General features: G+C 41.7%; 1 protein-coding gene across 3 annotated transcripts in view; it reads left to right on the forward strand.

Moving 5' to 3' along the window:
- The window catches only part of Actr2 (actin related protein 2), a 55,171-nt gene that overhangs the window by 28,924 nt on the left and 11,447 nt on the right, over positions 1–14,800 (forward strand). For 2 of the 3 annotated variants that reach the window (XM_028884538.2, XM_028884537.2), the window contains 3 exons: positions 6,369–6,503; positions 6,989–7,143; positions 9,197–9,342. In XM_028884538.2, the coding sequence (XP_028740371.1) occupies positions 6,369–6,503; positions 6,989–7,143; positions 9,197–9,342 (436 nt within the window). Of the gene's footprint in view, positions 1–6,368; positions 6,505–6,988; positions 7,144–9,196; positions 9,343–14,800 lie in introns of all 3 variants that reach the window. The other variant, XM_037208963.1, reaches the window with a different exon arrangement.

Below are 14,800 nucleotides of genomic sequence, written 5' to 3' on the forward strand. Positions count from 1 at the left end.
CCCACATAGAAGCCTGAGGACCTGAGTTCAGACCCTCAGCACCCACATAGAAGCCGTGCTCAGCAGCACGTGTCTGTGCTTCCAGCGCCGGGGAGCTCAAGACAGGAGGAGTCTAGGGCTTGTGGGCCAAGTAGTCGTCCTGATCAGTGAGCCGCAGGTTCAGTGAGAGACCCAGTTTCCTCAGATACCCGTGTAACAACCCCACTTCTGATGGATGCGGATTGCTGAGGCTTACTGGCTTCCAAGTTACCAGAGAAAACACCAGGCCAGGTTCAGAAAGAGACCCGTCCTCAAAGGAGTAGTTACCGAGAGATGAAGGAGGACACGGGATGCACATAGATACACACAGAAATAATCAAGCAAATAACTTAAAATATAGTAAGGTGGAGAGCAATTGAGGAAGACAGCCAAATCACTCCTCTGTCTTCTGCAGGTACATGAGATAGCTACATTCCAAAACAGTCTCTTGTCTAAAGAGCAGGACTGAAAGGGAGCAGTATAATAGTTTATGAGGCTATCAGATTAATCAGGGAAAAACAAGTTATATCAAAATGGGAATATTTATAAATTTATTGGTGTTTATCAAAGATAAACAGATATGACAGTGCATGCAGATTTATATAAGATGATATTAAGCATGTTTATAGTAATATGTCCATAGGCGGATTTATGTAAGAAAAAAGGGCAAAATAGATAAAGAAATAAATGAAAGAAGAATTTAGCCGGGTGGTGGGTGCACACCTTTAATCCCAGTACTTGGGAGGTGGGAGGCAGACAGATGCCAGCCTGGTCCACAGAATGAGTTCCAGGATAGCCAGAGCTACACAGAAAAACCCTGTCTAAAAAAAAAAAAAAAAAACAGAAAGAAAGAGAAGTGTAGAAAGACCATTCAGAGATGAGGAAACAATAAAACTAGATTATAGATAATGTATATCCTGTTTAAAAGGAAAACATGAGTTATATCGGGCTGGCCAAATGGCTCACAGGTAAAGAAGTTTCCTACAGAGCCTGGAGATCTGAGTTTTGGCCTACATAAAGGTGGAAAGAGAGATCTGATCCTACAAAATTATCCTCTGCTCTCTACACATGTGCTGTGTATATACACATATATAATATTAATACATAAGAAACTTTTTTTTTTTTATTTTTTTTTTTATTTTTGAGACAGGGTTTCTCTGTGTAGCTTTGCGCCTTTCCTGGAACTCACTTGGTAGCCAGGCTGGCCTTGAACTCACAGAGATCCACCTGCCTCTGCCTCCAAGTGCTGGGATTAAAGGCGTGCGCCACCACGCCGGCATAGTAAGCAGCTTTTTTTTTTGTTTGTTTTTTTAGATTTATTAATTATGTGTTCAGTGTTCTGTCTGCATGTACATCTGCAGGCCAGAAGAGGGCACCAGATCTCATTACAGATGGTTGTGAGCCACCATGTGGTTGCTGGGAATTGAACTCAGGACCTCTGGAAGAGCAGCCACGGCTCTTAACCTCTGAGCCACCTCTCCAGCTAAGAAACTTTTTAGTGTGAGATTTTAGTTTTGTTTTTCTCATTTTTTAAATAGTGTCTCATGTAACCCAGGCTGGTCTTCAACTTCCAGTATAGCCCAGGATGACCTAAAACAACTACTATATTATTTTCAGTTAGGGTCTCACTATGTAGCCTTGGTTAGTCTGGACCTTGCTGTGTAGACCAGGCTGGTCCCATTTGCCTCTGTCTCTGAAGTGCTAGATTAGAGATGTGTGTCAGCACATTCAGCCTGACCTAGAACCTTTCCTCTTTGTCTTCCAGGTGCTGGGATTATAGGCTTTCCCCAATATGCCCAACTAGAGAAGGTTTATTTTCCCTCAGAATTGAATCTTGGCTATTTTTAGACATTTTTTTTCCTCTTTAAAAATTTTATTATTGTTGTAGGCTGGAAAGATGGCTTAGTGGTTAAGAGTACTTGCTACTCTTCCAGAGGACCTGGGTTCAATTCCCTTCACTCATGTTGGGTGGCTCATAATTGCCCATAACTACAGCTTCAGGCATTTTAATGCCCTTTTGTGGCTATGGCAGGTATTTTACTAAAAATTATTATTAGTAGTAATATTTGTATGTGTGGTCGGGGTGGTAGTGGTAATAATGCCATGCTTATGTTTAGAGATCAGAGGACGACTTTGTGGAGTTGGTTTTCTTCTCCCACCTTTATGTGGGGTTCAGAGATTAAACTCAGGTCACCAGAATTGCTTTACAAGGTGTTTTTACTCTTGAGACACTTTGCCAACCCGTTTCTGCTTTTCAGTAGCACAAGCCAGACTTTGTGCACACCTGTTAGGATTTCTTGGCTAGGATGAGACTCGGCCTTAGTAACAATAAAATAAAGTAAATCTTTTCAGTGGCAATTGAGAAACACAACAGCAACTCTCTTCCCTTTGTGCGAGTGGGGGAGACAGGGTTTCTCTGTGTGGTCCTGGCCATTCTGGGGCTCTCTGTAGACCAGGCTGGCCTTGAACTCAAGAGATCCACCTGCCTCTGCCTCAAGTGCTGGGCACCACCTCAAGTGTGTGCCACCATTGCCCAGCTCCCTTGCTCTTTTTGATTGTTGTTGTTGCGTATGGGGTTTGACTGGGATCCTACCAGGCCTTAGACATCTAGGCTCACACTGTTGCTGTGACGTCACCCTAGTGACGTTTCTCTTCTACCATAAGCTTTAGTTAGGGCCGTTCTTCTCCTTCAGGGTCAATAGCTGAGAATGATTGATTGAGGATTGCTAGGTATTAGACATTTCCTCAAGATTACAGGCTTTTTGTTTTGTTTTTTAAATTTTTATTTTTTAAATTACACTCATGATATTCATCAATTACACTCATGATATTAATCACATTTGTGGTATTCATAGATTACATTCACAGTATTCAATATATATATATTATGTATATTATATATATATATATATATATATATAAAATGACATTCGCATTTAAAAAAAATACATATTTTTTTTTAAATGCCGAATGTCATTTATTGAAGAAGGAGAGGTCTTAAATACAGGCTTACAGCACAATGGGAGAACCCCGGAGGGCAGAAGTTCTCATCTGATGTTTTACAATCTTGTATCTAAGCTGTTAACACCCATTATTCAGGATACACAGACAAGGAACTTCCCTTAAGCATTCAGGAGGGTGAAACCTGGCAGGGAATTAGCATTGGAAGGATATCAAGGTCAAGATCCAAGCAAGGCAAAGCAAAACGGGGGCCAGGGCCCTGCAGGTCCCCTTTTATTTAAAAAATGAGCTTCTGACTTGGGTTGCGTGGGACGTTAGCAGGTCACCTTACCCATCATGGAGACGCCTGCCCAGGCCACACAGGTGCTCTGTCTTAGGTTGGTGAGTGCCCCCCAGGCATTACCCGTCTCTGAATACTCATTATCATACCGGCTCAGTCGTGTGTGAGCTGCGTGGTTAATTGCTGCCAAGATCTCAAAGTGGCACTGGGCTTGCAATCTGTGTGTTCGATACAGAAAAGACCAACAGAGGTCCTAACCCCCATAGCCAGTAGGCTAAAGGCAACTGAGCCATTCCCTTCCTTATTGAGCCATACTGTACGTTGGAGTCCTTATAAGATAGTATCCCAAAAGCAACTGGAACTTGAGTTTATAAATTTATAATTTTCAAAGCCAATCGAGATGTATATAACTACTGAATTAAATTTATCATGCCCAATAGAATGAAAGATTAACTAACTATGGTAGCTACTTTTGTTGCCAGGGTCTCCACTGTGCTAGCTGTAGTAAGCAATTATGAAATGGTAATCCCAGAAACAGTAGCATCGGTGTGCGCCATTGTTATACAGCAACAGCAGCAGCAACAATGTCAAATTCTCTTCTGGATTGTGTGGATACCCACTGGCATGGATACAACTCCAGGAACACGAACCGCCAAGGCCTGTTTTTTCTTGATTCCCAGCATGACTTTGGCTGGCCAGCCCTTCTGGAGAATCCAGTCTCATGGCTGCAGTTCCTAGGCTTACATTAATGCTTGCCAAAGCTGGCCATATTGGGCTCTCAATCTCCATTGGCATCAGAAGAGTAGTAGATGACCCATTAGGTCTCTGTCATGTTGGGCTTCAGCAGTAGCCACAGGGCACGTTCAGTGCTCAGGAATCCAAAGAGGAACCTCATTGTTCTGAGGAAAGACATAAACCAAACTCTGGGGCCACACCAACACTAGATTGGGTCTCCTCCACAAGCTAGTAGAAAGATCCTTCCATCGCTCCAGAGGGTGATTTGCAACAGGAGCCCTCCAGTGCTTATCTGCATCAGATCCTCTAGCAGAATCACCGATAAACTCCAGCAGAATCCACGATAAAAAATTTTAAATATATAAAACAAGGGAAAGAATAGAATGTGGAGAGGAATGATGAGTCCCTAGTTCTCCCTTTTTTAACTTTAGTATAAAAAAAAAACTTCTAGTAGTTTGTTTGTTTAATATTTCAAATTTTTCTATTATTTTTTGTTTAAAATTTATTTATTTTTCTATTATCATCTTGATAGAGTATGTATTCTCTTTTTTTTTTTTTTTGGTTTTCCGAGACAGGTTTCTCTGTTTACTTTGTGCTTTCCTGAACTCACTTGGTAGCCAGGCTGCTTGAACTCACAGAGATCCACTGGCTCTGCTCCGATGCTGGATTAAAGTGTGCGCCACCACCGTCCGGCTGAGAGTATGTATTATCTTAATAGTGAGATGTTTCATTGAGGCTTGCTCAGTAATTGAGTGAAACTGAAATTTATTATAAGCCACAGTCGTCTAGGGACCTCCATGCTATAAATATAGCCTCCATGGTTCTGTAGGTTGTGGTCTGATTGTTCTTTATTTTATATCTAGAATCCACTTATGAGTGAGTACATACCATGACTGTCTTTCTAGGTTTGGGTTACCTCACTCAGGATGATTTTTTCTAGTTCCATCCATTTGCCTGCAGATTTCATGCTTTCATTGTTTTTCTCTGCTGAGTAGTACTTCATTGTGTATATGTACCATATTTTTTTCATCCATTCTTCCGTTGACGGGCATCTAGGTTGTTTCCAGGTTCTGGCTATTACAAATAGTGCTGCTATGAACATAGCTGAGCATGTATCTTTATGGTATGAATCAGCATTCCTTGGGTATATGCCCAAGAGTGGGATGGCTGGGTTTTGAGGTAGTCGATTCCTAATTTTCTGAGAATCCGCCATACTGATTTCCACAGTGGTTGTACAAGCTTGCATTCCCACCAACAGTGGGAATCGATTGTTGCTAGTCTTTCCTTTAATGAGTTTTTTTTTTAAGATAGATTTGTTTGTTTGTTTGTTTGTTTGTTTGTTTATTTATTTATTTATTTTGTATGCACATACCAGAAGAGGGCACCAGATCTCATTATAGATGGTTGCTGGGAATTGAACTCAGGACCTCTGAAAGAGCAGTCAGTGCTCTTAACTGCTAAGCTGTATCTCCAGCACCCACCCTGCCGCCTTTTTTTTTCTTTCTTTTCTTTTCTTTTTATGAGATGATCTCTCACCTTGTAGCCCATGTTGGCCTTGTTTTCTTTTTAGGTTTTTGAGATAAATGGCCTGGAATTTTTAGTCCTTCTGTCACAAGCTTCCCGAGAGCTGGGTTTCAGGTATGAGTGAGCTCCCAGGCCTGACTAGATGATTTAGCAGATTTACTTACCATCTTGTAACTTAGTGTAATAGTCACTTTTCACAGTTGTTTCCCTAAATGATTCATTCTACTTTAGAAAGTTTCACTTTGCGGGAATTGGGTAATTAGTTGTAAAGGACACTGTAGCAGGTCTTCCTTCCCAAGCTCTTAAAGAAGCCCTTGATTGAACTAGAAACCTCACAAGGAAAACCCAGGGAAGATGACTTTGGATAATGGCTCTTACCACCAAGCCTGACTACCTGAGGTGGATCCCTTGGTCTCACATAATGAAAGGAGAGAACCAGTCCCCATAAGTTGTCCTCTGACCTCACATGTGCTATAGCATGCCTGTGCCCCTCCTCCACATGTACACCCTGTCCAAATAAGGAAGAATGTAAAGAAAGGCAGTCAGGACAGACGCTTCCATCTGTGATGAGAAATGAAGTGCTGAAGCCAGCACAGTGGTGCGCACACCTTTAGTCCCAGCACTTGGAGGCAGAGGCAGGTGGGTCTCTTGAGCTACAGGGTGAGTTCTGGGACAGCCAGGGCTACGTAAAGAGACCCTCCCTGTCTTGGACAAGAAAAAGCAGAAAAAGAAAGGAAGTACTGGCTCCAAGTCTCACTGACTGATTTTCTGGGGTGGCTTCTCTGCTACATCTGAAACTTCCTGGCCTTGTTTTTTCTGCATTGACGCTCAACACCTGGTTCTTGTGCAGGTTTGTTGACTGGTGTAGTCGTGGACTCTGGAGATGGTGTAACTCATATTTGCCCAGTGTACGAAGGCTTTTCTCTCCCTCACCTTACAAGAAGGCTGGATATTGCTGGGAGGGATATTACCAGGTATCTTATCAAGTAAGTGAAGGAAAATCATAAACACTTGTGGGTTTTGTTTGTTTTTAGTTTGCTTACTGCTTACACAAAAGTCAGTGTCTTAAACAGTCGAGGGCTGGAGAGCTGGCGCTGCAGTCAAGAGCACGTGCTGCCCTTGCAGAGAGACGGTTCTCATTTTGGCCAGCTTTCCACTGCTGTAGCTCCGTGGAATCTAATGCCTTCCTCTGGACCTTTCAGGCACCAGCATTCATATGCACATACCCACACACAGACACAACACACGTAATTTAAAATAATAAGATACTTTAAAAACATTGAGTGTACAAGGTTTCCAGGATCCCCCAGTATTCCATTATTGTCCTTGATGTGGATTCCAGGGATTGCACTCAGGCGGGGACAGCAAGTACCTTTTACCTGCCCTGCATCTTAGTAGCCAGCCGGGGTTTAACTTTACAGTGGAACTTACTCACGTGGATTATTAACTTGCTGCTTTCTTTTTTTTGCTAGCTGCTGCTTTTGTTGCGAGGATATGCCTTCAACCATTCTGCTGATTTTGAGACAGTTCGCATGATTAAAGAAAAACTTTGTTACGTGGGTTACAATATTGAGCAAGAGCAGAAGCTGGCCTTAGAGACCACAGTGTTAGTTGAGTCATATACAGTAAGTATCCTGTGTAAACACATCTGTGGGTTGAAAAGGGCATCTCTGTTTATTAGCCTCACTTAATAGAGTTTTGGTTGTTTGGGTTTTGTTGTTTTGCTCTGTTTGTTGGACATCAAACCGAGGGCCTTGTGTGTGCCCAGCAGATCAGGCCCTGACATTGGTATTTGTAGTTTGGGTTATTGTAATTTGTTTTCATATAACTTTTAAATATCTCCTGCTACATTAAGATTCTGTGATATAATTACTGAAGATACCATGTATTGCAAATTAAAGCAAGAACTAAATTAGAATGTAATTAGAAATGGAGATATTAGTTGAGATTCTAGCATCTTTAGAATATCATTTCTCAACATGCTTTGTGCAGTGTTATTTTTCTGGGATGTTACTTAAGAGTTATACAAAATAGAACACATTATAATTGTGAACTAAATTATGGATATAATTATTATCTCGTTGCTGTATGACTCCTAGCTAGGCCCTTTGATGTGCCAGTATGTATGCAGTGTGACAATCTAGTGTGCCTGTGTCTCAGATTCTTGGGTTTTTCTGAGACAGGATCTTACTATGTATTACCGGTCCTCCTGCCTCTGCCTCCCAAATAGTGGGATTGCAATCGTGCATTCCTACATGAACCTCAGAATTTTGTAGCATGTCATGGAGCTAATAATCTTAGAAATGTATCTTGGGACATGGTCATGCTGTGATTTTTCTCAGACAAGTTCTCACTGGAACCCAAGCTAGGCTGGAACCCAAGCAGGTTTTAGACTTACTTTGAGATCCTTTATGTATTTTGTGAATAGTGCCAACATAGATTCCCATGACTTAACACTTGCTTTGCTGGGGATAGTGGCACATGCACTTGTAGGACTGAGGCAAGAGCACCATGTAAGTAATGAGACCAGCCTCATACAGGCTGCAAGAATAAAGCCAAAATAGCGGGGTGTAGTGAGGCACACCTTTTATCCCAGAACTTGGGAGGCAGAGGCAGGTGATCTCCATGATACAGCCAAGGGTACATAGTGAGACCCTGTCTCAAAAGACAAAAGTGTGTGGGGGGGTCTGTTAGAGACCAGCTGTGGTAGCACATGCCTTTAATTCCCAGTTTTTTGGGGGAGGGGCAGAAGCAGGAGGATCTTTGAGTTTGAGGCCAGTCTAAGTCTACATAGAAGTCCCAGGCTATTCAAGACTACCTAGAGAGACCCCTGTCTCCACCCTTACCCTCCAAAAAAAAGCTAACATTCTAAGGATACAATAAAGCCTACTTTATCACTTCTGACAAGAACCTCCAGTTTTGCCCTGGTGGTTTCTTTCCTGAAGCTTTCCTGACAGATTTTCTAGAGATCCTCATTTTCAGTCTTAAGTGTCTGGAAGGAACTGGTATAAGGTAAACAGTGAGAGAACTAACAATGTGAGACATGGTTTATGTTGGACACTGGTTGAGACAGGAGAGTCGTCATTGAAGGAGTTTGAGGTCGGCCTGGACTAAAAGCAAGACCATCTTAACCCCCACCTTCACCTTCCAGCACCCCCCCCCAAACAAACAAACAAACAAACAAACGCCAGACCTGATGTTGCCCACTTGAGACTTCAGTAATTGCAACATGACTGGATTTGAGGTTCATCTATGTATGTAGTTTAGCCTCAGACTCCTAATAAGAGCCCGGCAGGGTGGTGCCCACCTGTGACCTCAGCACTGGGGAGGTAGAGACAGAAAGGTCATCTGGGCTACATGAGGTCCTGACTCCAGGAAAAAAATGAAAACAAAGTATGTCTTCTTTCTTCCTTAAACAGTTAATGATAGCTTTCAAAAATACAGTCAAGTGTAAAACAAACTAAACGTAGGCTAGAATGAGATGTAAGAAACTTAATGCAGCTGGGTACGTCAGGGAGCATCATCTGAAAAATTTTGTTTGACCTAAGAAAACGTTTTAGGAAAATGTATTGCTTTAGTAATTTGGGTCACAGAACAGAGTATTTAAAAAGTCACTCTCATGGAGAACGCTAGCAAGTAGCGCCGTTTGCCAGCTTGCCCTGGGTTGTTTGTTTCTAGCTCCCGGATGGACGCATCATCAAAGTTGGAGGAGAAAGGTTCGAAGCACCAGAAGCTTTATTCCAGCCTCACTTGATCAACGTGGAGGGGGTCGGTGTTGCCGAGTTACTGTTTAACACAATCCAGGCAGCTGACATCGACACCAGGTACAGTAGACAGCATTTCCAAGTCCTTTATAGGAAGTACCTGGACCACAGAGTTGGCTCAGCACTCAGGAGCACTGGCTCTTCTTCTTCCAGAGGACTCGTGTCAGACTGCTCACAACTGTGACTCACAGCTCTGGCCTCTGGGGGCACCTGTGTTCATGCGCACATAGTGACATACAAACCCTCACACCTCAACATGGTTTAAAATAAGAATACAATCTTTTTTTTTTTTTAAAGAAAGAAATGTGATGTAAATTGAACAAACTTCATTGGGTTTTAGGAGGGGTGTTGTGTTGTTTTTACCTTTAAAAACTGTATTACATTATTTGTCTGTGCACATCACATGCATGTGTGGGCCACCCATGCCATGGTGCTTGGGTGGCAGTTGATTCCCTTCTGCCCTGTGAGCCTCAGGGACCAAACTCATCAGATGTGGCAGCAGGCACTGTCAGAGCTGAACCATCTCTCCACCCCTCACTGTGTTTTTAATAGAGTGGTATGAGTTATATATTGTTTCTCAGAAGACTCTTTAAACATTTTTCAAAGATGCATTTATTTCTCTTTTATGTGTATGAGTGTTGGTCTACATGTATGTATGTGTACCATGTGCTTACCTTGTGTCCGAGGGCATCACATTTCTTGGAACTAGAGCTACAGATGGTTGTAAGCACACCATGTAGGTCCTGGGAACCAAAATCATATCCTCTACAAGAACAAGTGCTTTTAACTGCTGAGCCACCTCTCCAGACCCCACTTTAAAGTTGTTATTTTCATTTATTTATGTGTATTAGTGTTTTACCATGGGAAGTTTCAGGTCCCCTACTGGAGTTACAGACAGTTGTGGACTGCCATGTGGGTACTGGGACTTGAACCCTGGTCCTCTGGAATAGCAGTCAGTGCTCTTAACTGCTGAGCCATCTCTCCAGCTCGTTATTATTATTATTTTTTGTTTGTTTTGTTTGTTTTTCGAGACAGGGTTTCTCTGTGTAGCTTTGCACCTTTCCTGGAACTCGCTTTGGAGACCAGGCTGGCCTTGAACTCACAGAGATCCATCTGCCTCTGCCTCCCGAGTGCTGGGATTAAAGGCGTGTGCCACCACCGCCTGGCCATTATTTTTAAACAATTTAAAATCTACAGAAAAGTGGCAAGTCTGATATAGAATACATGTGTGCCCTTTACCTAATTTTGCTCTGTTGCTAATATTAATGTTATGTATTTGCTGTGTTAATTGCTTCTATTTTTTTTTGAACCATTTGAGAATAGCTTGACTGTATAATTTCTCTTCAGCAGTTTGTATTCTTAAGAAAAGATACACTCATTGTCCAGTGTGTCATTCAAGAGATTGATTATTGATACACTTATCATAATATTTCAATTTGTACAATATTCTATAATATTACAATATTCATAGACTGTCCTGTAGTGTCCCTTGTACAGCTGTCTTCTGTCTGATGACTCATGCATATTTAGTCATTTCTCTTCATTGCTCTTTTTCTAGTCCAGCTCATGGTATTGACATCTTTGCAAAGTTCAGACTAGTTATTTTAGATTTCTTTAAATTTGGGCTTTTATATTTTCTCATAATTCAGGTGTACGGTTTTGACTAGAATACTCTGCATATGGTCTGTCCCGGGGCATCACGTCCAGGAGCGATGTTTCTTATTGATGATATAAATGCTCTTACTGAAGCTTTACTTGAAGTTCACTGTTTCAGTGAATGGTCTACTTGTCCTTTTCCTCAGCACACTCTGCCCCTCTAACATCCATTGATTAATCTTGCCTAAGTTCATTTCTATTACCAGTTACTTTTTTTCCCCTTAACGTATATCTACTTTTTGGATTTAGTTACAGTACTTGACTAGCATACATGAAACCTTGGATTTGATCCACAGCACGACATGTGTTTTAGTTTTACTACATTTTTATTTACTTATTTAGTGGCGGGGGGGGGGCAGGATGCCATGGCACACATGTGGAAGTCAAAGGATAACTTTTTGGAGTTGATTTTTTTTTTTTCCTTCCACTGTTTGGGTCCCAGGAATCAAACTTGGACCATCAGGCTTGGCAAGAGGTACCTTTCCCCACTGAACCATCTCACCAGGCCTTTAAATTTATGTATTTATTTAGTTTCCTTTTCTTTCTTTCTTTTTTAATGCAGGGTCTCACTGTGTAGCTCTCAATTCACAGAGATCCTCCTGCCTCTGTTGGAATTGAAGGCATGTGCCACCATGCCCAGTTTAAATTCGTTTGTGTGTTTGTTTGGTTTGGTTTTTTGAGGCAGGGTTTTTCTGTGTAGCTTTGGAGCCTGTCCTGGAACTCGCTCTGTAGACCAGACTGGCTTCGAACTCATTAAATTTATTTTTTAATTGACAAAAGTTCTATTTATGGTATTGTGGCATGATGTTTTGAATATATATTTTAATTAAGCTAGTATTTATTATTGTACATACAACTTTTGTGATGAGCACACTTAAAATCCAGTGCTTTTGCATATATAATATGTTTGAAATAGAATCTGTGTGTTATGTGCTGGGACTTCTATCTAATCAAAGCTGCATATCTTTGTTCAACATCTCGAATCAGTCACCAGTGCATCGTCCCTGGTAGCCATCATTATACTCTCTGCTGCTGCTGAATTCACATTTTCAGATTCCATATAAATAGGGCCATGCAGTAGTTGCCTTTCTCTGCCTGACTTCATTTAACGTAATTTCTTCCAGGCCTATCTACATTGCTACAAATGACAAGGTTTCCTTTTTTAAGGGAGAGTTACATTCCATTGGATATACCACATATCTGTTTATTCATTCACTTATAATAGTACTCTGGGCTGACTCCATAAACTGACCATTGCGAGTAGAATTGCATGAATGTAGAAGTGCAGGCATCCTCAGCATACTGATTTTTAGTTTTTGAGATATGTATTTACTGGTAGGTTGCTGAATCATTTGATAGTTCCATCTTTAGTTTTGGGGAGAGTTTCTATACTGTTTTCTGTAGTGGTGGTTATAATATAATTTATATTAGGGGTCTTTAAACTTTTCACTTATGATACACCCTCTGTTAGTCAGGGTTCTCTGTGGAGGCCCACAGAGACCCTGGTTTGTGCTGTTTTCCTTTTGACTCAAGGTCAAAGAGTCCAAGCTTGTTACTTCTACCCAAGGCTGCATAATAGGATGTTTTGGCCAAAGGTGTGGTTAGCAGGTGTCTTTTACTTCAAGGCCTAATTACAGGATGCTTTACCGTAAGGCGTGGTCACCTGATGCCTTGAGTACTAAGGAAGTGTTTATACTTAACTGTACTTTGTACTTTGAACCGTGATGTCGTTCAAAGGGGGAGGTCTTTTTGCCCCCCTTGCTTTGGATATTTAAAGACTGTGAGTGATAAACTCGGGTCTGCAATACTGACCCAGAACCCTCCTGAAGGTATCCTGTGTTTCTGTCTTTCTTTATCTAAGTCTATATTTTATAGTTGTCATTTCCCAATTCCACACTCCCTCCTTCAGAACCGTTGGACAGGTTGAGCGGGCAGGACTCGACAGTTCTCTAGAGTAACAGAACTTAGAGACTGACTTACAGGCTGTGCTATAGCTAATTCAACAGTGGCTGCCTTCCAGTTCAAAAATCCAGTAGCTGTTCAGTCCACGAGGTTGAATGTATCAGCTGGAATCCTGAAGAAGTAGGCTCTAATGCCAGTGAAGGAATGAACTTGTTAGTCTAGTTAGTGAGGAGAGAGCAAGAGGCAAAGAATAAGGCTTCCTTTTTCCACACCCTTATGTAGACTTCCAGCAGAAGGTGTGGCCCAGATTAAAGGTGTCTTTTCCCACCTCAAGATCAGGATTAGAAATGGATCTTCCCACTTCACATTAAGCAAAAGTCCCTCACAGGTGTGCCCTGCCATTTTTGAATTTTAGTTAGTTCCTGATATGGTCAAGTTGACAGCCAAGAATAGGCATCATACCCCCCACTTTTTTGCGGGGACAAGCTGAGAGAGGATTTCACTATGTAGCTTTGGATGGCCTGGAACTCATGTAGACTCGGCTGGCCTTGGACTCAAATTCTTAGAGATCTACCTGGCTCTGCCTTCCAAGTGCTTGCATTAAAGGCACATACTACCATAACTATGACCCTTTTTGGGTGGGGGGGCTGAAAATTTTTACATGATTCTCAGTATGTAGGTATATAAAATTGTTATATGGGCAAACGTTTACTGTTAATGAATCATGAAGAAATTCGGTATATATATTATATATATAATTGTTGATGTATTAGAAATGAAAAAAATTCCGTACTAATCAAATGAATGGGCTTATTTGTTTTTATATAAAGAGTTAAATCTTGTGGGGAGAGGTGACTCAGTGGTTAAGAGAACTTGCTGCTCTTATAGAGAACCTAGATTTGATTCCCTGCACCCACATGGTGGCTCACAGCAATGTGTAACTCCAGTTCCAAAGGATCCGGTACCCTCTTCTGACCTCATCAGGGACCAGGCACACATGAAGTACACATACATACATGCAGGAAAAACACTCACACACATAAAGTAAAAATCTTTTTTCTAAGACTTAAATCTTAAGCTGAGTATGGTGTTTCACACCTGTCTAAGGCCAGCTGTAGCTAGCAGAGTCCGTCCATCTTAGACTACACAAGGCCCTGTATAAGAAGGAAGGAAGAGAGGGAAATCAGTCAGTCTTGGCCTGGGATGTGGCTTAGTGGTAGAGCACTTGCCTGGTGTGTACAAGACCCCACATTTTGTCTCCAGTATTACCCTACACAGAACAAAATGCTCACACATACCAGAAGAAGAGATCTTGGCTGAATATTTGATGTTGTAGGATGAAGAACACTGACAGTATTTTTCAGCTGGTCACCGTTTTGATTTTCTAATCATCAGTGATAGCCGGATATGGTATGGATATGGTAGTAGATGTTGAGAGGCTGAGGCAGACAGATCTCAAGTTTGGGGCCAGCATGGCCTTCATAGCAAGCTCCAGCCAAATCAAGGCTCTACAGTGAGGTTCCGTCTCATAAAAACACAACAGGGCTGAGGATCTCTCGGGTAGAGGACTTCCTAGTGGTATGTGAGGTTACTTCAGTCCTCACTACTGCAAGAAACACCCGAACAAAACGGCAGAAATATGTAGAGGCCATTTCAGAAATTATTGGAGATTCTGGGCTAATCGAAGTCAGATTCACTTAATGGTTTTTTTTAAATGAAACTCAAAAGTTAGGAATTCAAACACTAGGTTTTTTTAAATGATTTACTTATTTTTATTTTCTGTGCATTGGTGTTTTCCCTGCATGCATGTCTGTGTCAGGGTGTTGGGTCCCCTGGAACTGGAGTTACAGACAGTTGTGAGCTGCTGCCTTGTGGGTACTAGGAATTGAACCCTGGTCCTTTGGAAAAACAGTTAGTACTCTTAACCACTGAGCTATCTCTCCAGCCCCTAGTTCTTATT

Source organism: Peromyscus leucopus, chromosome 10 (assembly GCF_004664715.2).
Source record: "Peromyscus leucopus breed LL Stock chromosome 10, UCI_PerLeu_2.1, whole genome shotgun sequence".
In the NCBI taxonomy this organism is placed as follows: Eukaryota; Metazoa; Chordata; class Mammalia; order Rodentia; family Cricetidae; genus Peromyscus; species Peromyscus leucopus.